The 22,121-nt window shown below is 36.4% G+C and overlaps 1 protein-coding gene across 4 annotated transcripts; it reads left to right on the top strand.

Annotated features, from left to right (window-relative positions):
* The first annotated feature begins 2,754 nt into the window (after positions 1-2,754).
* LOC132034038 (peroxisomal ATPase PEX1) lies at positions 2,755-21,880 on the top strand. 4 transcript variants are annotated; one of them, XM_059424251.1, is made up of 18 exons: positions 2,758-3,073; positions 4,124-4,297; positions 6,545-6,644; positions 7,190-7,675; positions 8,656-9,382; positions 9,844-9,887; positions 10,512-10,603; positions 12,060-12,133; positions 12,263-12,485; positions 13,045-13,138; positions 13,266-13,420; positions 14,999-15,229; positions 16,981-17,181; positions 17,671-17,796; positions 17,877-17,938; positions 20,250-20,367; positions 20,996-21,280; positions 21,377-21,880. In XM_059424251.1, the coding sequence occupies exons 1-18, from the start codon at positions 2,867-2,869 to the stop codon at positions 21,413-21,415; spliced, it is 3,438 nt and encodes a 1,145-aa protein (XP_059280234.1). In that variant the 5' UTR covers positions 2,758-2,866; the 3' UTR covers positions 21,416-21,880. The 4 variants fall into 4 exon arrangements, with proteins under 4 accessions (XP_059280236.1, XP_059280234.1, XP_059280235.1 ...); XM_059424253.1 differs by lacking the exon at positions 21,377-21,880 and having other exon boundaries at positions 2,755-3,073; positions 20,250-20,453; positions 20,996-21,128; XM_059424252.1 differs by lacking the exon at positions 9,844-9,887 and having other exon boundaries at positions 2,759-3,073; positions 8,656-9,378.
* Positions 21,881-22,121: the final 241 nt, after the last annotated feature.

The raw sequence follows: 22,121 nt of genomic DNA, 5'->3' as shown, positions 1-22,121 counted from the left end.
AGGGTGGTGATTGGGTAGGGGTGGGATTTGGTTGGGGGTGGGTGTGGGGTTGGTATGGTATGGGATGGTGGGATTGGGGTAAGTTGGTGGGGCTTGGGTGGATATTTTCCGAAAAAATGTCTTCTACCAATCAACCGAACATGAAAACATAAGTAAGAAATTTATTTATTTTCCACTACCTAACCGAACATGAGAAAATAAGTAAAAACTCATTTATTTTCCAAGAACACATTTTCCAGGAAAAGTTAGCAGGCTCACCACCCCCACCAACACTCTCTTCAGTTAGGTTAACATCCTCACCACCTTCACCAACACTCTCTTCAGCTAGGTTAGCAGCCTCAGCAGCCCCACCAACACCCTCTTTAGCTAAGTTAAGATTCACAAGCACCAACACCCCCATTTAATGACCCAGTTTGAGTATCACTAACTTCTGGACCACTAGGACGCTCACTGTCAATTAATGTTTCATCAAATGAATGAAGGACAAATACTTCAAAGGTGTCCTCATGCCTGAAGTATTTTACTAGTAGATGTAGGTTAGTCTTAATCACATGGAATTCTTTAGTTTTTGCATCTTGGTAATAAAGCCATTAACTTGTAGATACCCCAATTCTCTAGCATAATAAAGTAGCTCCAATTTGGGAAAATAGTAATTATCGCTATACCTGAGGGCTGGCACACACTCTCCAACATAAGTGGAGACAGGAATGTCGGAAAAGGTCCCCCCACGGTGAATGTTGATAAATATGATCTCCTCCACGGTCAATTGTTAGGATAACCCTGAAAATATAAAACAAAATGTTATTATTTGACGGAATATACTCACACCACCCACCCACCGGCACCAAACAACTAAAAAGCAATACTTTAATGCTTAAGTACTAAAATGGTAAAGGGAATATTAGGAAAGGGACGAAATATTATCAAACACACAACCCCAAATATAGAAATAAAAATACCCTAACTTTTTAAAAACACTTTATGAAACGATTAAGCAATAATTAGATGGACAATCGAGTTTAATTAAGACACTTACACAAAGAAGATTCTTCAAAAAACACCTAAAATCAAACGTTGCTTCGCTGTGAAACGAATTGTTGTGAGAGATATTGGGTCGGGGAGAGAGAAATAGTTTTAGGGTTATGTTTAACGATTAGGATTTAGGTTTTTAATTGACCCTTTTAATGATTTATCAGCCAGATTTAAAAAAAAAAAAAAAAATATACCACATGGATTTTATATTTACACGTGGAAAGTGATAAGTGAAAGTCTATTCCACATCAGCGACACTTATATACATGCGCCTGAGTCTTAATACAAAATAGGCAAGAAGTGCTTAATTGATACAAATCCGTAGTCGTTTAGGTGTTCAGTTGGAAAGGATCTTAGTTGAGGTGTCTAAATGAAATCTGCGAACAAGTTTAGGTGGCTGTTGAGGACTTTGGCCTTTTTTTTTTTTTTTTGGTTGAATAGCTACTAAAGAGTGGAAAAAAGGGACACACTAAATCTTGAATCAATAATCTCGCTTAATCTTTGTCGTTGCATTTTATTTCTTTTCCTTTTCCTTAAAACCTGTTTCCTATGGTAATTTAATGAATACTAATATACTATATATAAGTACTTAAAATTTATTATTTTTTCTCAAATATGAAATGGAGTATACAATTGCACAATTTTTTTTAAAAAACCAAACGAAATTCTCAGTACACCTCAACAAAACAGATATCCCAATCTTGTCACCAGGGATAGGATAGACAAGAATATTCTGGAGATCAGCCATTCATCTTTTATACGGGATAGCTAATTCTATTATTTTTGTGCAAATATCTTTTGGGACTAATTAACAGTTATAATAGAATGTGAAATAAAATAATTCACATTTTATTCCAAAATTAGTACCTCTTATCATACGGATTTTCAAACAATATACTCCACCTGTTCAAATTTATGTTGCACCTTTTCCTTTTTAATCTGTCCAAAAAATGAATGTCAACTTTTTATAATTAGAAACAACTTAACCTTAAACTATCTCTTTTACCCTTAAATGAAATGAGTTATAGCCACACAAAAATGTTTAAGATTTATTTTAGACCATAAATTTAAAAAATCTTCTATCTTTTTCTTAAGCTTTGTGTCAAATCAAATAGTGTCATATAAATTGTAACAGAGGGATTAGTATCAAGAAAAAAAAAGAGGTGACCCGCTTATCCACATTTTATTTATTTGGATCGGGTCTAACAACTACCATCAAATGATCAGGAATCCTCGGGAAAAGCAATATTTAGTCATCGATCAATCATTCAGTTTTGTTCTAACTCATCCTAAAAAAACCATTCACCTCGCACTATGTAAGTAATAAAAAACACGTAGGAATTTAATTACCATTGGTTGACCTCAACTTTCACCTTGCTTAGAAGTGTTGAATCACGTTGTAATTCCCTTCTGCCCTACTCCCTATGTAATAAAAATAATTTTTTTTAAAAAGAGTAAGTAATCAAAAACACCTGATTTTCAGCAGTACACAAAAGTCGATAATTAACAAGTCAATGCAACGTTTTCCTTCAGATATAAAATGTATACAATTGCACGTATTAAAGAAAAATCGACGAAATTCTCAGTGCACATTAACAAAACAAATATTCACAATGTTCCCGAAAAAAAAAAAAAAAAAAAAAAAGAGGTGACCCGCTTATCCACATTTTGTTAGGGTCGGGTCTAACAACAACTACCATCAAATGATCAGTAGTCCTCGAAAAAAGCAATGTTTAGTCATCAACAAGTCTCGTTCAACCTCCTCATCCTAATAATTTAAAAAAAAAAAGCCATTCATCTCACACACACTGCAAACAAAATCATCTGTCAAAAAATGGAGTTGGAGGTGAGAGTTGTTGCCGGAATCGAGAACTGCTTTGTATCACTACCCGTGTCTTTAATCCAAACTCTGGAATCCACCACTGCTTCAGGTTACCTTCCTCCAATTCTAGCACTCGAACTCCGGTCCGGCAATAACCACGTCTTCCGCGTAGCTTGGTCTGGTTCCGCTTCAGCCAATCCTTTTCCTAATTCTATTCAGGTGACTCACCTCTATTTCTCGCTTTATATTACAAGGCGCACATCAGAAAGTAAAATAATTGAGCTAAATGTAGTAGTACTCCCTCCGGCCGGTATTAGTTGTCATGTTTAGCTTATCAAGAGTCAATTTGACTAATTTTCGGTGCTAAATTGGATTAGATTAATTCAATTTTTTTAAAATTATGATTTAGATATTCAAAAACTATACTAAAAGTAGAGGTAACTGTACAATGTTCAGTTTGTGATTTTCATTGTTTGTTTTGTGTGAAGATTGCACAGCAATAATCTCTGGGTTTATAGACTGTGTTAGAAGGCGGATATTATTGAAAAGTAAAAGGATTAGGCAAAGTGTTGTAAAAAATAGAGGTAATTGTACAATGTTCCATTTCCTAATTCAGTTCAGGTCTGCACCTCAATTTCTCGCTTTATAGGCTGTGTTAGACTTAGAAGACGGACATTATTGAAAAGTAAACTGATTAGGCAAACTTATAGTAATAAATAGAGGTAACTGTATAATGTTCATTTTTTCTTCGTTTTGTGTGATTTCTATTATTTGTTGTGTAATGAAGATTGCACAGCAATATGTGGATCTTCAATTTCTCGGTTTATAGACTGTGTTAGGAGGCGGACATTGAAAAGTAAAATGATTAGGCAAACTGTAGTAAAAAGTAGAGGTAACTGTACAATGTTCATTTTTTGTTTTGTTTTGTGTGATTTCTGTTGTTTGTTGTGTGTATGAAGATTTTGCAGCAATATGCGGAATCTTCAATTTCTCGATTTATAGACTCTGTTAGAAGGCAGACATTGGAAAGTAAAATGATTAGGCAAGCTATAGTAGTAAGGTAACTGTACAATGTTCATTTTTTTTCCGTTTTGTGTTGCGTGTATGAAGATTGCACAACAATAATCTCTCAGTTTATAGACTGTGTTAGAAGGCGGATAATAAAGAGTAAAATCATTAGGCAAACTATAGTAATAAGTAGAGGTAACTGTACAATTTTTTTTTTTTTTTCGTTTTGTTTGATTTTTGTTGTTTGTTGTGTGGATGTAGATTGCGCAGCAATATGCGGAGTGTATTGGTTTGTCAGATCGTACTGTGGTTCAAGTAAGAGTGCTCTCCAATTTGCCTAAAGCTACTATGGTTACCATAGAGCCAGATACTGAAGATGATTGGGAAGTTTTGGAGCTTAATGCTGAGCATGCAGAGCAGGCTATCTTAAAGCAGGTGCTTAAAATTATTAGTATGTGTTATTGACAGAGAGTTTGATGTTTCGCTTGTATAAAGTTTTTCCTCGTTGTTTGTTATCAAAGAATAGTGTTTTCTCGTTCTTGTGTTTCATTTTGTTTTAGCCTTTACAGGTTTTGCTGTAGTTTTTGCTTATAAATGGTTAAGACCAAATTGGAATGGATAAGAAATTACCAAGTTATGATCTTTCTTGTGAACCATATCCTTAATCACTCATAATTTCATAAGGATGGAAATGCATAAGACAATGACATTAGTGTTGTTGGAGCTAGGGGATTTTATAGCAAACTGCTTGTTCCCCTAAAGAGAAGAAAAAGAGAAACAAGAAATGACAGTTACAGGTGGAATAGATAGGGGATTTGTTAGATAGGGGATTTGTTGTTTGGGCAGGTGGAGAAGGTGGGACTGGGGCAGTAGGAGGGTGAAAAAAGTGCAATGGTGGTGTAGCTGCACGGCGATATGTTTATTTGCATACTTTTTCCATGTTGCTCGCTGATTCTTGTATTAGGCTGACAGATTTCCATATTTGTTTCTGACTGATACATAAATAAATCTCAATTCATACAGTTTTTAAGAAGGATTCGATCTAATTAATGTTGTGACCTATGGACATTACTAAGATAAATAAGCAAAGGATAAACAGATGCTTTTTACAGGGTTTTCCTAGCTTAAGGAAACACATGCCATTCTCCTAGAAGTTAAGGCTGTCGGACAATTGATCAAACTTCTTTTTGTTTTAATTATCTCTTTTAAAGTTGAATTTATGGAAGATCGACCTGTTGTTTGACAATAAAGTGGGATTTGATGCTTTGATACTTAAATCCACCCAGTGCTGCTGGAGAAATAGAATCATATATTGGTTGCTCAATGACATCTTTTTTCTTTGCTCTGAGTTTTTGGTTTATTGCTCAGAAATCCAGCCAGAAAGTACTAAAAATTTCAAGTAGAATAAGCATGTGCATCTATAATGTTTTGGAAACTTGCGGGAGGGAATGCTTCAGATTGTTTCAGATCCTACCTACTATCTAGAATTATCTGTTTTTACAGTCACATAGTGTGTTTGTGTTGATGGGAGGTAGTTGGTACCAAATGAAGTAGTCCAGGTGAGCAAGTTGGCCTGAGTTTCACAGTTAATAAAAGAACAAGAAAGTAATCCCTTTTCCATAAAAAGGAGGAAAGCTGGAAGATTGTCCCAGCATGTAGCCATGTATATGGTGGACAGCATGTAGAGAAAGAAATCAGAGATGTTTTGAGGACAAGCAGAGCAACTTACAGAAATTCAATATGAATTGTTTAGCTCTGTATAACTTTTGGTGTAAACAGGAATTGTTAGTTCAAACAGAAGATATTTTTTGATTTTTTAGACTATTTGTAGGTAGCAACAAATACATGATCAGGGGTAAGTTATAATAGTTTTGATGGGGGACTACATATTTGGATGTAGTATACCTGTGGATATATAGATTAACTGTTACCATTCTCAAAAAAAAAAAAAAAAAAAAAAAAAAAAAAAAAAAAAAAAAGAGGAGGGAGTTACTCTTTATAATTTTATAAACATATTAAAAGACCTTATGACATGATATATGTTTACTCTTTTAAAAAAAAAAAACTTATGACATGACCTACTCTTTATAAACACTAAAGGCCACACTTTTCATTTGGGTCATGCCAAATTAATATCCAGTTTGATTAATTAGAACATATTACCACATATCATATACATTTCAATTTTATCCTGGTTCCGCACTCTCACTTCTCTCCACTAATTATATCAGAAAAAATGATCTATCACCTGGGCCTAGAAACCCACTTCTTGGAAGGTAATCCATGTTCAAATCAAAGTCAGTCTACTATTCTGTCTATAATTTTCTTTCAAGAACAGTGTAAATTCAACCCGCAAGGGTGGCTCAGTTTGTTGAGCATGGGACTTCCATAAAGTAAGTCTCAAGTTCGAAACCCCATGCCTACAGCAGCGGGGGATTTGCCTTCTGGGTTGAGCTCGTCGCACGGGGCTTGCCTAGTGCGGGTTATCTCTCATGTGTGATTTGCGGGCTATTGCACATGAGCGGGGTTTACCCTGTGTGCACCCGAAGGGTAGCGGCTGCGGGTTCCCTTGTCATAAAAAAAAAGAACAGTGTAAAGTCAAACACAATATTTAAGAAACCCAGAGAATGATAATTTTTTCTTGAAGTTGACCAATATCCAACCATTTTGTATTTCATGCAGGTTGCTATTGTCCATGAAGCTATGCGATTTCCTTTGTGGCTGCATGGGCAGACAGTTATCACATTTAAAGTTGCTTCAACCTTTCCGCTGACACCGGTAGGTAAGAGGATGTTAATTCATTGGTTGATGTATGTGATTTATTGCTTATTGTTGTGCTCTATTTCTAGATGCAAACTTGGCTATTTCCTTAAAAGCTTGCCCAACTGGTATATAAAGTTTCTGAAAGAAGATGCATGTCGTGGAGTTTAATCTCTATTTTTTTTCTGATCAAGAGTTTATTCTCTCTTTTCTTTCATGTATTCTCTGGCAGGGACTATCATTTACCAAGATCATGGATTAAGGCTTCTTGTTGCCTTCATTTAATTTAATCAAATACCAATTGTTTTATGTAAAGGCACCTTGTTGCCTTCATTTAATTAAATATCAATTGTTATTTAAGGAGGGAAAGAAGATCATGATGTGTAACATTTTGATAAATGCTGCATATTTTCAATATGCTGATCTTTTACCTCTTTCTTTTAACTCCATATTGCTGGCAAATGAGGTCAACAGTGGTAGGACATATGAAATGTTCTATTCATGTGCTTAATCTGGTTTTTGAGAATTTCAAAATCGTGAATATTTAACTTGCCTGCTTGTTATCAGTACAACTTGTCCCAGGAACTGAAGTTGCTGTTGCTCCAAAAAGGCGCAAAAGAAATATTAGTTCGGGTGAGGATTCTATGATGCAAGACGATGAACTTTCGGTCTCAAAGGCACTATTGAGGGTCCAAGATACTGATGATCAATGTATTCACAAATGCGAGGCTGGTGGAGTTGAGATGAGAGTGGTTTTGACCTCTGCTGTCTTCATTCATCCCGAGACAGCCAGTATATACTCTTTTGAACCTCTTCAGACTGTGGTAATAATTCCCAGATTGCTTTACAGAGAAACCAAGAAAAATCATGAGACAGATAGCCGTAGAGGGAAAGGTGGTGTAACTTCAAAGGAAGTGAATGTAGGGGTTCTACCTGACAAGCACGATATCCATCAATCAATGGTTCGTCTAATATTTTCAGAATCAGTGGCTAAAGGACATATCATGCTTCCTCGGTCTCTTCGGCTTTATTTGAGAGCAGAGTTACACTCATGTAGGTTTTTCTTTCAGAACTTAAATTGATCCACCAACTGCAGAGAAGCTGGTGTTATCTAACAGTTCAAGTTGTTACTCTTTATTTAGCTAAACATGTTGGTATTCATTTCTTATTATTTTGTTTTGTCATATACCATTTGATAGGAGGGTTTGGAGGACCCAGATTAGGGTAGAAGGCTAGTAGATAGTCTCGTTATCCTTCCTTATTAGTAGGCGCATTATCGCAGTATAATTTCTTGTGCTCTGATTTCTGCTATTATCTGTTATTTCCTGTACTTTGATTATCCTATTTTATCTGTGTCGCTTTCGTTATTTGCATTTCCATATCGCTTTGAATTTCTTAGCCTTATCTGACCTCTTTTTATGCTTTTTATTGAGCCGAGGGTCTTTCGGAAACAGCCGTCCTACCTTGGTAGGAGTAAGGTCTGCGTACACTCTACCCTCCCCAGACCCCACGTTGTGGGATTTCACTGGGTTGTTGTTGTTGTTGTTGTATATACCATTTGATCTATTTTATTTTTCTTATTACTTTGTTTTGTCAGATACCATTTAAACTATTTTATTCTTTGCAAGATTTTGTTTAGTCACCTATACTTAAGTATGATCCAAGTTCCACAAAACAGAAAAACAGAGAACACCACATTCATTTTGTCAGTTGGTTCATCCATTAATAAAAGTTACTTTATTGCCCAACCTGCTAACAGCCACTCTGTAGAAACCCGTCCTCTCAGAAAAGTAATAGAAGAACCTCAAAAAGTTTTTGCCGACATTATTGTGTTTGAAACCTTTAGCCAAGTCATAAAAGGAGCTTTCTGAAGGTTAGCTTTTGATGTATGTAAATTACAATGGACATGTTTCTAGACTAAAATGTTTCTCGTGTCATGTCCAGGTTTGTATCAAGATATAAGTTGGTTTGCTTGCAATTATTTCACTTCCAGTTTCCTACTGCAGTTCTAAAAATAATTACTTTGTTTCCAGGTGTATATGTGAAGAGATTCAATGTCAAGTTGAAGAAGGAGATTCCTTTGGTTTCGCTTTCACCTTGTGAATTCAAGATATTACAGGAGACTGGGGTTTCTGAAGAAAATAATGCTGAGGTTTTGGGCAAGAAGAATATCAATAAAATAATAACAACACTTCTCAGAACCAATTCAGACATTGAGATGGGTACTATTGATTGGTCAATCCATGAGAAAATTGCCGCAGCCTTTTCTTGTGATTCTAGCAAGGAAGACAAAGAAACGAGCATCAAGTCTGATATCAAAGAGGACGTTGCAGCTTTTTTGCATAGATGGTGCCTTGCGCAACTACATGCAGTCACGATAAAGACCGGAGTGGAAGTTAAATCATTGATTTTAGGAAACACAACTTTGCTTCACTTCAAAGTGAAAGACAACAGATCCATAAAAGACGGTGTCCAAACAATGAAAGGAGGAGAAGCATCACTGGATGCCGTGTTTGTGCTGTCAACTTCTGATGAATCAATGCGTGATGAAAAGATTGATGCTTATGAAGTTGAATTTGATGAAGGAAACAAGTTAACTACCAGCCCAGGAAACTTCGAACCTTGGCTTGGAAAGCTTCAACTGGGCAACGGTCTTTCCATTAGGACTGTCAGAGAGAAGTTCTTTGCTAAAGCCACCAGTCTTACAACTTCTTCATTAGACTGGATGGGGACGGCTGCCCCTGATGTGATTAATAGTAGGTATTTCCTCATTTTATTTGCGTTAATACATTTAAGTATCCGACCGTTAAATAAATTGAGATGTATGATGAGCCTTACAACTGCAAATTTTCCACTCTTCTTTCTTCCGTTCTTCAAGGACACTTTTTTCTGTCTTTTACCGTGTAAACGATGATATATTTCATCAGTAAGGTTTTGATGAAATTGTATGAGAAAGTTATGCTTACATTTCCGAAATGCAACACGCATCAGAGACTTAGTACGTATTGAAAAGGTTTCTGCTCTATGTAAGGCTTGATAAGAATGTATTGAAAAAGGTTTCTGTTCTATGTAAGGCTTGATAAGACAGAGTATGTTTCTGTAAGAGTAGGGGCCAGCACACAAGGGGAAAAAGGAAGGGATATGGCAGGGGCCTTATAAAGAAAAAGAGAAAAGGAAGGGATATGCCAGGAGATATTACGAGTGTACTATAATGCTGGCAGGATCGGCGGATTGATAGAGGAATTCTTTCATGAGAGATGGAGAGGTAGAGCTTTCTTATTATTTCCACGTTTCATTCTGCAATAACGCAGATGGCTGTCACATGCTATGTATTATAAAAGAACTAGGTTTGGGTTATTGGGCAATGGAATAAGTATTTAAGCTACAGATCTTACCAAAAGGGAGAGCATGAATTGCCAAATGCTGGAATAAAGAATGCAGTGCAGTTTTCAGTACTTGTTTGTTTCTGATGCTTTTAGCAATCTCGGTTTTCAAAACCCATTCCTGTTAGTTTATGGAGAAATAAATCTGCATAACCGTAGCCAAGATGCGGTTACTAGGATAAAGGGATGGAATAATACTTTTTGCAATTAGAAATTGACTGTCTAAGTTATCAAACCCATTGACATCAGTGAAGATCGTGAAGGGTTTCAGCTTTAAGCCTTTAACGGAAAAGATTGTGAACTATATTTCTGTTATGCTAGTCCGCTGGATGTCACAGAGAGTTGCGCATTCATTTATTCTCGTTGTCTGCCAAGTAGCATTGTGACTGGAGAAATTTTCTTTTTTATTTGTCTGTCAAGTTAGTATTGTGACTGGAGAAATTTTCCTTTTTATTCAGATAAGTACTATTTTTTCACCTCGACTGAATACTATCATCACTTTGCAGGGTTGATAGTTTTGTTATCTTCTGCATCTTGGATGTTGTCCAGTGCTTATGAATTTCCGCTGCCAGGACATATTCTAATCCATGGGCCTTCTGTGAGTTTCTTCTTTTTAGTTCCTTTTGGTGTGTATGTGCAGAATATTTGGATGTTGAAATCTCTGAAGCAGCTTGAAAGTGAACTGATTAGATGGTTTACGAGCTACTATTATATTGTTTCCTTTTTGTTTTGTGTTTTCCCATCTCTCTGCTGGTATAATGTTTGATTCCTCAGGAGATGGAATAGTCTAGGAACTATTAACTAATTTATCTCTCGTTTCATGCTTTCCAAGTCGAAGGGGAAAGAAAGGAAGAACCCAGAGGTCATAATAATAAAAAGACTAACCTAGTAAAGGGAGAAAAGCGAGCTGTACTTCCTTCCACAACTATTTTACATGCTTTGATTGTCTAGAGCTTTCTTCTAATGGCCCCGGTTTAACTTGGTCCCTGCAATGTTCGGACCATTAGATTTGTGGAGCCGAAAGATCCAGTGGCCTACAATGTAGGGACCATACAAGTAAGGGTAATATGAGTAGAGTTTACTTATTTCAGGGCATAGTTTATGCTTATGCCTTCTTTTCCTTCTTTGACCAGTGAACATAGAGATTTAGGAAGAAGCCAAAAAAGAAGAAGAAAAACAAAAGAAAAATTACGAACTACAAAATGCTAGAATTTTAGGAAGGAACCTGAATGGCTTCCGCTCTCTTGAGGAAGCCGAGTAAGACTAAACACTCATCTAAAATATGGCTCCCTGAGAAATAAGACATGCAAGAGTGGGACCGTAGCATCTCAGTTATGGCAGATGTTCCTTGATATTTTAATGTAAAATAGTGATCTAAAGCTGCTCAACGGAAGCTATTGTATGCTGAATGGAAAAGTAGGGGAAAAGACAGCATAAAGGCATATGGATCAGAATTCCACCTTGTATTTTATGGGTGATTTAGAATGAGAAAACAGCTGGTGTTTTGAGAACGAAGAAGCTGCTACTCATGTATTTAACATACACTTTTTGGATACATGTGCTGCATACATGTGTTAAAAGGATGTAGCTTGTATTGTTTTTTGAGGTTTCATCTCTCTCCTTTTACCATCTTAAAGGATGTAGCCATGTATCAAAATGCAAAAGTTATTAAACGTATCATTTGTCCTTTAAAGATAGTTTGCAACTGCGCATTGAGGTATAATTTTCTATTTATTATCCTTTCTGATACACGCTGAGTACAACAATTATGAAAAAGGATGTGTAGTAAGGAAGTGTATGGTCACAAAGTGCTGAACTACCTTTAATAGTAATCGTATCCTTTAGGATATGTCCTGGAACTTATGAATCCCGAATGACCAAATGCGTAGAAATGCAATCTGTATAATGTGTGGGACGTAAGTGGATAAGTGTATTTTCTCTCTCTATTTTATTCTAGGTTAGTTTTTAGTATGATTTTGACCTTGACTAATGTGAATCTTACAATATTATTACAAACTGTTGATTGAACCATTGGACATTTCTTCTGTTTTTAGGGTTCCGGGAAAACATTATTAGCTACAGTCGCTGCTAAATTTGCTGAAGAAAGTGAGGACATCTTGGCCCATGTGTAAGGATTTGTTTGGCCAATCCCACCAAACCTTTATTTCTTTTGGACATCATCTTTACTTTTACTTCAGTTTGAACATTCATGATTTTGCACCAAAGGACGAGGTCTGACTCTTGTTTCTTTCTGCAGAATATTTTTATCTTGTTCTAAGCTTGCTTTGGAAAAGCCTTCAGCCATTCGTCAAACTTTATTGAGCTATGTTGCTGATGCTTTGGATCATGCACCTTCTGTTGTGGTATTTGATGATCTTGATAGCATTGTTGCAGCCTCCTCTGAATCTGAGGCTTCTCAACCTTCATCCTCATTAGCAGTGCTTGCAGAATATTTTGCTGATATTATGGATGAATATGAGGTGAGACATGTTTGAACCCTGTGTAGCACAGCTACTTTGATATTTATCCGAGGCGTGATATCTGTTCAATGGTGTTTGGGGCTAAACGAGCTGAATTTCAGAACTTTCATTGCCAGCTTGATTTTTGTTTTCATCTTAGGATCTGCAGTAACTCAGTTCCTCTTTCCCATAAAATGGCAGAAGATATAGTTGCTTATGAATGAGGTAGAAATAACACAACTGATGAGAACATATAGGATTCTGAAACAGTGGAATTTATGTGTCTTCTCTATTTGAATGATGCGACTTGCGGCCTTCCCATATTATCTTTTTGTGAACTTAGACAAACCTAGAAAATTCTCATATTCTAGTGGTCGGTGGAATAGTCGAGGTGCATACAAGCTGACCCAGACACCACCATTATTAAAAAAAAAAATGTTTCTATGCGTGGAGAATTTTTAGCCAAGATTATTCAAGGTTTGCTATATTATTTGCAACGTCTCTTAGGTCTTGGGCTCTTGAGTGGTTTCATCAAAGATCCTTTTAACTGACAACTCTGTTTCTGCATGTTATTAAATAGGAAAAGCGGAGGAATACGTGTGGGATTGGCCCAATTGCATTTATTGCTTGTGCACAGTCTCTGACTAATTTACCACAGAACTTGACCTCTTCTGGTTAGTCCATCATCTTTCAGAGAGAAATCAGTTTTATTGTTTATGACAGTTTAAACTTTCTTCCTCTAGCTTTAGTACCACTGTACTTTATTCTTAATCATAATGTATTGGTTTTTATTATGATCAGGGAGGTTTGACTTTCATGTTAAATTGCCTGCACCTGCTACCACAGAGCGTGGTGCCTTGCTAAAACATATAATTCAGAAGCGTTCTTTGCAGTGTTCTGATGACACATTGCTGGATGTAGCCTCCAAGTGTGATGGATATGATGCATATGATCTGGTACTCAGTTCAGCTCTAAGCTTTGTTAATAACGGAGTACAGCACTTCCCTATGAATACTTGCTGCTATCTCAGCTGCATATGATTAACTTTAGTTTGATCTGAAATGTGTAAATGTATCTCTTCCTGCTTTTCCTTCCAACTGAAACATCAACATTCTTTCCTGCATTCCTTACCAAAGCAAAACGTTGTGGGTACAACGTTATTCGAAAGTAAATTGAAAGGCTTACTCAGTTGATTTGGTGTCACACTGTCAACTATCTTTTCTAAATTATTTTCCCTGATTAATTTAGTTGTTTAAGAGTTATGTTGGGGAAAATAAATGTTCCATACAGGTGACAATAGAAGTGCGTTCAGGAGAATTGCAATATTTAGTTTAGATGTCCAAACTCCAACCTTCCTGCCTTCTGCAAACAGAGAACTAAGGAATAATGTTGAAGTAAAATAAACTAATTCAACATTTTTTTTTTTTTTATAAAAAAATGTTGTTATTTTAGGAAGTCCCTTCATAAATGGGCTTGATAGTAGAATTGGGAGCTATTGTTTTTATAGGAGAGAGCACTTCGTATGGTCCTTTAAAGAAACAACTTCCTCTTAATTTAGGAATGTGCAAGGCTATCTAATTAAGAGATGGCCAGTAGTAGACAACTAAGTTCTGTCTGTCCAGGAAAAATTGGAACAAGAAACTTTTTTCTCGACTGAGGATGAATTCATGAACTACTATAACCATGTATTTTACTGCTGGTCTTTTGTTTAGTTGGGATATACCATTCTATTAACTGATTAACGTGTTAGAGCCCTAATATGCCGTCCCAATGTACAACATGAATTTAAATTTTGGGGGATCACGGAGTAGCTGACCTTGTTTGTTCAAGAATGAATTATTATGTGGTTGGTGAATTATTTCCTTTTGGTGGATAGCTAACAATTGGACCACATATTTTCAATATTTCGTTAGATCATGTATGTGTATTCGGTTTTCTATTTTTTCTTATACTCCTACTCATGCTTGGACTGAGAATCAGTACAACTGTCTCTCTCTATCGTACTGTTCAAACAGCAATAGTCATCCTGCAGAAAATCATGTAGGCGTGCATGGCAATCAGAATGAAGTATTTGTACTTCCCTTCCTTTTTTGGGTTTAACCATCCGGTACTCGGAACCCACTGGCCCGATTAATCGGAACTCGCGCCGTATTAAGCCCACTTTGGGGTTTTTAGCGCTCCCTACCCTACCAAAGGGGACTACATTCCTAGGGCTCGAAGCTGAGACCTCTGGTTAAGTGTAGTGGAAGCTTTACCATTCCACAACATTCCTTCGCAATGAAGTATTTGTACTTCATAAACTGTATTGTAGCTTCTGAACAGAAAGTTCTAATACTCTCCATTTTTAACTTGTATCATACTGAATGATAATGTCTTAAAAGTTGTATTTCTGTGAAGCTGTGAGTCCAAAATATAGTGTTCATGTGAAGCTTTGTTATTTGTGTTCTGGCCATAAGTTTATGGAGTTTCTGATTTCCGTTCTTTAGCTATCGGAGCGTTTACTTGCATTTATGCTGGGCTTTATTTTATTTCAGGAAATACTGGTTGATAGGTCTGTTCATGCTGCAACTGCCCGCTTTTTGTCTAGTGATTTGGATGTTGGCAGACAGGAAAAACCTGTTTTGGTTAAGGATGATTTCCTGCATGCCATGCATGAGTTTGTTCCAGTGGCAATGCGTGACATCGCTAAACCTTCTGCTGATGGTGGTCGGTCTGGTTGGGAGGATGTTGGAGGTCTTAATGACATCCGGAATGCTATTATAGAGGTAAATGTTTATTTTCTTCTTTTCATCTTTTTTGTGGTTGTATATCTTTTATTGGTACTCTAATTAATGTCATAGCTGTTTATTCTATGAGACATTGATGTAAATTGTAAGTTGTAACCAATCAGTTCTTTATTTGATGTCTATGCGTTGACTTATGATTTCTGTCCCCCCTTTTGATTTTTTATTTTTTTGAAACTGGTAAAGTTGTATTCCTCAGCATTAAGGGTATGCTGGCCACCTCCAAAAAGTGAGTTACCAAAAGAAAGGAAAAAGACTTACAGAAAACCTAGTAAATCTACAATCTGATATGTTTCCTCTATACAAAGTTGTTTACACCAGAAAAGTAAAGATACAATACATTTCCATTTAACTTTCTGAATAGAATTGGATGTATCTTCAAAACATCTCCCATTTCTTTCTCTCCACACAGTCCACCATATGCAGGCTGGTATTATCCTCCACCACCTTTTCTGACTTTTGCTCCCTCCCCTTCTAATCCAGCAACTGAACAGATCTGAAGTATGCTCTGGCATGATCCATCTTGTTCCCCTTTTATGTTTTCTTCTGCTTGATCTTTTGCATTTCCAAAATTAATTTGACACACGGAGGTTAAATTTGATCCTCCTTTTTAGGTGTTAAGTGAAAAAATGCTCCCCCTCATGTAATGGAGCTAATATCTTTCTCAAAAAATAAAATAAAAATATCCCCTGTAAATGCCCCTTACACCCTTTTGGACTTTGTTATCTTCTTATCTTTAGCAGAGAACTTCAGGTAATGGAGCTAACAAACTCTCGTTTGTACTTGGTAGGCGTTTGGGCATGAATTGAGTGATTTTGAAAAGTAGTATTTGAAGTTAAGTTGAAAAAAGGTATTTGGAACTTGAAGTTGTGTTTGGACATGCATTTCACTTGAATTTTTTTTTAAGTTTTGTGAGGGAATTTTTTTTAACTTGAAAAACTGGTCTGAACGATTAATCAGTTTTCAAACTTGAAAGTGAAAAATTGACACAATGTATTACCAAACAGGTTTTTGACAAAAAAGCAATAAAAAGTTTATGTCCAAACTGGCCCTTACTATCTTTTGTACTCTCTGCATCTTTCTGATACCATTAGTAAAATTACTTACTTCATCAAAAAGTTAACACTTTCTTTCACATTTCCACTCTTTTCTTCTATTCTTGTGTCATCTTTACCTTCTATATCAGTTAAGAAACTTGTTGATGGTTTTACCTTATCAAAAGAAAAAGAAACTTGCTGATGGCAACATATATATTTGGCTGTCCTGCATGATCAACAATGCTTTTGTACTTGTAAGCAACAGATAACTTTTGTCCCTCTGGTAGAATGGTTATAATTTGCCTAAATTATTATTAACCTGTGCGTTAGCTTCAATGAAAAGGCAATAATTATTACTCTAGATTAGGTTTAGCTTGTACTCCTTTTCTTTGATTCGTGAGCTTGATGGGGGTTCTTTTCTTTTGTTTTATTTTATTATCTAACTTTGTTTCTCATCTTCTATGACCAATTATGCTTTCATTCAGCAAAGATGGATTGAACATCCTTTGATAGTGAATAATAAATGGTTGAAATCCCTCTGACCTAGGTATTAAGTAGTTTGGGTGTTGAGATGGAACAGAAATCATGTTTAGGGTTTGCATGAACCTTATTTTTTTTTTTTAAATATATATCATATCAACTTTAGTTTGGATCATTTTTTTCAGCATATGAAGTTCTTGTTTTTGCTACTGTCAGATGATCGAGTTGCCGTCCAAATTTCCAAATATATTTGCACAAGCTCCTCTAAGGATGCGGTCCAATGTTCTGTTATATGGTCCCCCTGGCTGTGGGAAAACACACATTGTTGGCGCTGCAGCCGCTGCATGCTCGCTAAGATTTATCTCAGTCAAAGGTCCTGAACTGCTGAATAAATACATTGGTGCTTCTGAGCAAGCTGTAAGAGAATTTTGCAACTTTTCCACTTCCTGGAGTACATATTTTTATGATGATGCCAAAATTCCGTCACCGGCCACCACTACTATCCCACCTCCCAATAAAAAGATAAAAAGTAAAAATCAATAAATATGTTAAACATCAATATAGAATATGGAATATCAATTCTTTAGGGTCCGACTTTCTGCTCTTATCCCCGTCCCAACCCATCTCCCAGAAAGTTGATTGGTTAAGTTCTTATACAGCCTAAATGGACAAAGTTAAACCTTGTGGTTCCTACTCACATCCTCAATAGCTTAAACTTAAGTTTGCACATAGTAGATAGGTCTCATATAAGTCTTCCGAAGATCCAGTAGCTATCTGAAGTAGGATGTGTATCATCTTCTCCCCTGTCAAAAGTTCTAATCTTCCTTGTCAGGTCTATTTGTCAACCCCCTAAGTCCTAGTTTTCTTGGAGACTTTGGCTTGTTGACACTAATTATTATATTGTAGGTTCGAGATATTTTCTCGAAAGCAGCTGCAGCAGCACCATGTCTTCTGTTTTTTGATGAATTTGATTCTATCGCGCCAAAGAGAGGACATGACAACACTGGTGTCACTGATAGAGTTGTTAATCAGGTTTTTTCTTGTCCATATCTTTTGCTGTTTGTATCCTCTTTTTACCTTGCATAATATTCATCCTTGTTCTTTTGATGCAGTTTCTCACGGAATTGGATGGTGTTGAAGTGTTAACGGGCGTATTTGTATTTGCTGCGACAAGGTTAGCGCCTACTGAGAGGATGGGCTTTGTTTATAATTGCTTTCAAGTTTTTGCCTTCACTTGAATAATGTGGTACCTGTATTCCATCCACTGGCAAGTTCTGTCTGTTCCTGGCCTAGTCGTCAGTTAAGCATATGCAGATTGAAACTTACTTCATAAATGCATAGGATGGACAGTGCATCAGTTAGTTTCCAAATTTGTTGCCATTGAAGTCTCAAACCATACAGTGAATTTTCCTGATCACACAGAAAGAAATTTAATTGCTAGGATGGATAATTTTTACACTATGACGTGCACCACTGAGGAATTTATAGAATAAAGGCATTCTTTGAACCTTTTTCTTCACTCTCTAATAGAAACTAAACATTAAAAAAAGGAAAAGGGTCTATTTACCTCTGTACTAACCAAATTGAGCAACTTCGCCTCCGTTAAACTTTTGTTTTAATATAATACTCCCTGTTAGGAAAAAACTCTCATTTTTGCACCCTTATCGGAGCTTTAACCTGTGGGTAATTTAAGCATCTTCAAAAGTTTGAGGGATAAATTTGGACCTTTTTTCTTGAAGAGTTTGGACACGTGGAGTCCTCCTATTTCATGCCGGAGCTTCGCTAATGGTAAGGACAAATATGAGACGGTTTGCTGCCGACAAGGGTATGAATGGACCAAAAGTGTAACGGAAGGAAAAATTTAGCAATTTTGGGATAGTACTAGGGCAAAGTTGGACCTTTTTCCTTGCAAAAAGCACAATGATTGAGGGTGTATTCATAGTATGAAGGAAAATGGTTTTCATAAAAATGTTTTCTCGGAAACTAAGTGGTTTTCTTACTTATATCTTCTGGTGTTTGGTAAGTAAGCAAAAAAAATTGTCCCAAGAGCATTAATATGTAATCTAGGAAAACACTATGGGGGTGCGATGGAGTAAGGGGTGGGGGTGGTTGGTCAAGCGGTGGGGGTTGGGGGGCATTGGGAAGCGGGGAGGAGACAATGAGCTTGGAATACCACTTATGGAATTTGTTTTCCTTACTCCAACTACGGAAGTCATTTTCCTAATTTGTAAGGAACTTGTTTTCCAAAACATTTTTTTTTTTTTTTTGAAACTGGTAACTTGTGTTTCCCAAAACATTTTGGCCAACTAAATATGGGAAAATTGGAAAACAAATGTTTTCCTCCATACCAAACAAACCCTAATATTAAAAGATTGAGTTAAGCAGTCATTTTACAATGTTTACTACTGTAATAGAAAGAATTTTTAGTTAATTGATTAGCACGTGCTATAAAAAGGGGACAAAAAAGGCCAGAAAGAACCCATTGAAAGATCTTGGTTAATTGATTTATTTATTGTCTGTCTTGTTGAACATCTTAGTTGTGGAGATTATCAAGAGCAGCGGTCATATCAAAGCTTAGGTGGTCCAAAAGTGTGTAATGCTTTAAAAACCAAGCTTGAGTCTCTCAAGTTGGTATCCCTATTCATCATGTTGACATTATTGGTTCTAGGCAGTCTTATGCTGTCTTTGAAATGACAAGAGATTTTCATTAAGTGGTTTACTTCATAATTCGTGATGCACATACACATGTACATATTTAGATAGGTGCGTATGTGCGAACTCGAGCATAGGCGAATCAGACATCTAAAATATTCTATAGATCAGCATCTGCTTTCTCTTTGACTAAATCCTTTTTTTTATTACCTAATAATTATCCTTATTATGGAATAACATTTGTCCTCCTTTAACTTATAAATTAAAAAAAGCTTATAACATTCCTCCTTTTGGTTGGGGAATAGTGATAATGGTTGGCAGCGTTGCCTCTGTCACATACAAAATGGAATGCCTGCACCCCTTGCCTTTGAGTCTTTGAGAGTGAATAGTGCATGCAGCTCATTCAACTTTACAACATGAAGTTTGTATAGAACTAATGAAATGTCTGCGAGAATGTCTCTGCTGGAAAGTAATTATTTTTTCATGAATATTTTTCCTTTTGACCTAATAACATTTAGTTTAAAAGGTACATGGCTTGTGAGTCTGAATAATGGAATTGGATTTATTACGACAGTGTTATGTGGCCTTCTATAAATGGAGCGTGAAGAGCCAAATGGATAAAACGCCTAACATACCATATATCTTTACCTTGGAGGTTGTCTAATCGTGCTATACCTCTGTATTTTACTAAAGAATTGATCCTTATGAAGAACAAGGATTCATTTAGCCTACTTTTCTTTGTGAGATTCATTTAGCCTACTTTTCTTTGGAAGAATCACATCAATCCAATTTTTCTGATCAAGCTTGACCCTTCTTGTCTTCATTTTAAGCAGTAGACCTGATCTGCTTGATGCTGCACTTTTGCGACCTGGAAGGCTGGATCGCCTTCTCTTCTGTGATTTTCCTTCACCGCACGAGAGGTTGGAGATTCTTTCAGTTCTATCAAGAAAAGTAAGTCATAATTCTGGTTGGGCACTATTTTCAATCAGTCTCAGGTAGATGTTACAATAGGTGGATCATGAGCAAGTAGGTCCCCGGTATGCCTTCCCAGATTAGTTTATGTTGACTTTTCTGTATTGTTTTTGCAAAGAAACAGTACATACATCATTGTTGATTTTCCACCCATCCCATTCTAATTTGTCGCCTCTTTATTTTATGTCGTGAAAAAAGTATGACCTCTTTCCCAAAAAAAGAGGCTAAACTTCCTTCCTCCCAACAAATTAAACGATAATATAAACTGATACTGCTTTATGAAATAACCATTCCTCCATCCCTAACTAGTTGGGAGACTAATACAGCTTTTGTATTATTCTAAATTTTCCGTGGCATCATATCAACTAAACTTTTTCAATCTAATATTTTATACACTCCTCTACCAAACTCAATATAATAATTCAGTTTATCTTTTAATTTCCGTGAAAATCAATCCCAGTCAATTAGAATTGAACAAAAGTGCAGACGCAGACAACAGGATTGTTAATTATCAGTTTATTTATAGTTTCAAGTTAACCAAGCAAGTTGGTGAGTTTCAAATTCGACGACATCAAGTCCCAAACTGATTTACTTGCTTGATATGCAGTTACCATTGGCAAGTGATGTTGATTTGGACGGTGTAGCTCGTTTGACAGAAGGGTTCAGTGGAGCTGACCTCCAAGCTCTTCTCTCTGATGCACAGCTTGAGGCTGTCCATGATCTTCTAGATAGTGAAAATGTGGGGAAGCCTGATAAGAAGCCGGTCATCTCTGATGCTCTCCTGAAATCTATTGCATCCAAGGCAAAACGATCTGTTTCTGATGCCGAAAAGCAGCGATTATATGACATCTACAGTCAGTTTTTGGATTCAAAAAGATCAGTGGCTGCACAGGTACTGTGTTCTTTTCTTACTGCTGGAGTGGTTGATGATTGACATTTCTATTGCTTTCTAATATAGCTAACTACTGACAACCATGTCTATTTACAGTCAAGAGATGCAAAAGGCAAAAGAGCAACCCTTGCTTAATGATTGGTTGCCAGTCGAGCTCTATGTGCAAGACCTTGCTAAAGACGCACTAGCCTGATCACTTATAGTAGCTGCATTTTGGGTTGGAGTTTGTAATGGCGCCATCTAGTTTGTCTTTTATAGTTAGAAATGTCGTGTTGTAGCATTATCTTTCTCTTTGCGTGGCATCAGTTAGAAGGGAAAAGTGACAATCATATGCTCGATTGTCAATGTTATGGCCATTCGTCTTAGTTTTAGGAGAAGAGCCTGGGCCAAATGTTTCAGCGATGTCTTACATAGATTTTTCTCAGACAGCCGAAAAGCGTATAAAAAGCTGCTCTCTGGAATAATGAAACAAAAATTGCTGCTTTGTATTTCTTCTTCCCCCTTGAGAATGAAAGATGATGGATCGTCTTTCGAAGTTAGAACCACAAAAGAATTTGCCCAACATGAAGCATTGGATGATCAATATTGATTTTTACGCGACCTGGAGTTTGATTCCCTGATTGAAATCCATTTTCAGAAGGAACGCAATTAATATTAGGAACGAAATTAATATAATTCTGTCTCATTATCCTTCAATTTAAATCTGCGTTTTCAAATTTAACTCTTACTATTAATATACAAATATCTCTATATAAGATGTACTTTTTGCAGGGTGACAAAAACATAGCTAGGATTTATTTTTTAGCTTTCCTATAAAGTGACTCTTCTTTTCTAATTAATT

Source organism: Lycium ferocissimum, chromosome 10, assembly GCF_029784015.1.
Source record: "Lycium ferocissimum isolate CSIRO_LF1 chromosome 10, AGI_CSIRO_Lferr_CH_V1, whole genome shotgun sequence".
Lineage (NCBI taxonomy): Eukaryota > Viridiplantae > Streptophyta > Magnoliopsida > Solanales > Solanaceae > Lycium > Lycium ferocissimum.
Note: the sequence above shows the minus strand (reverse complement) of the source record. Positions and strands in the feature narration are given on the sequence as shown.

Coding starts and splice junctions, on each gene's coding strand:
- LOC132034038 (XM_059424251.1), top strand. CDS start 2,867: ATGGAGTTGGAGGTGAGAGTTGTTGCCGGAATCGAGAACTGCTTTGTA. Junction 15,230..16,980: donor TCCGGAATGCTATTATAGAG/GTAAATGTTTAT, acceptor TGCTACTGTCAG/ATGATCGAGTTGCCGTCCAA. Junction 20,368..20,995: donor TTTCAGTTCTATCAAGAAAA/GTAAGTCATAAT, acceptor CTTGATATGCAG/TTACCATTGGCAAGTGATGT.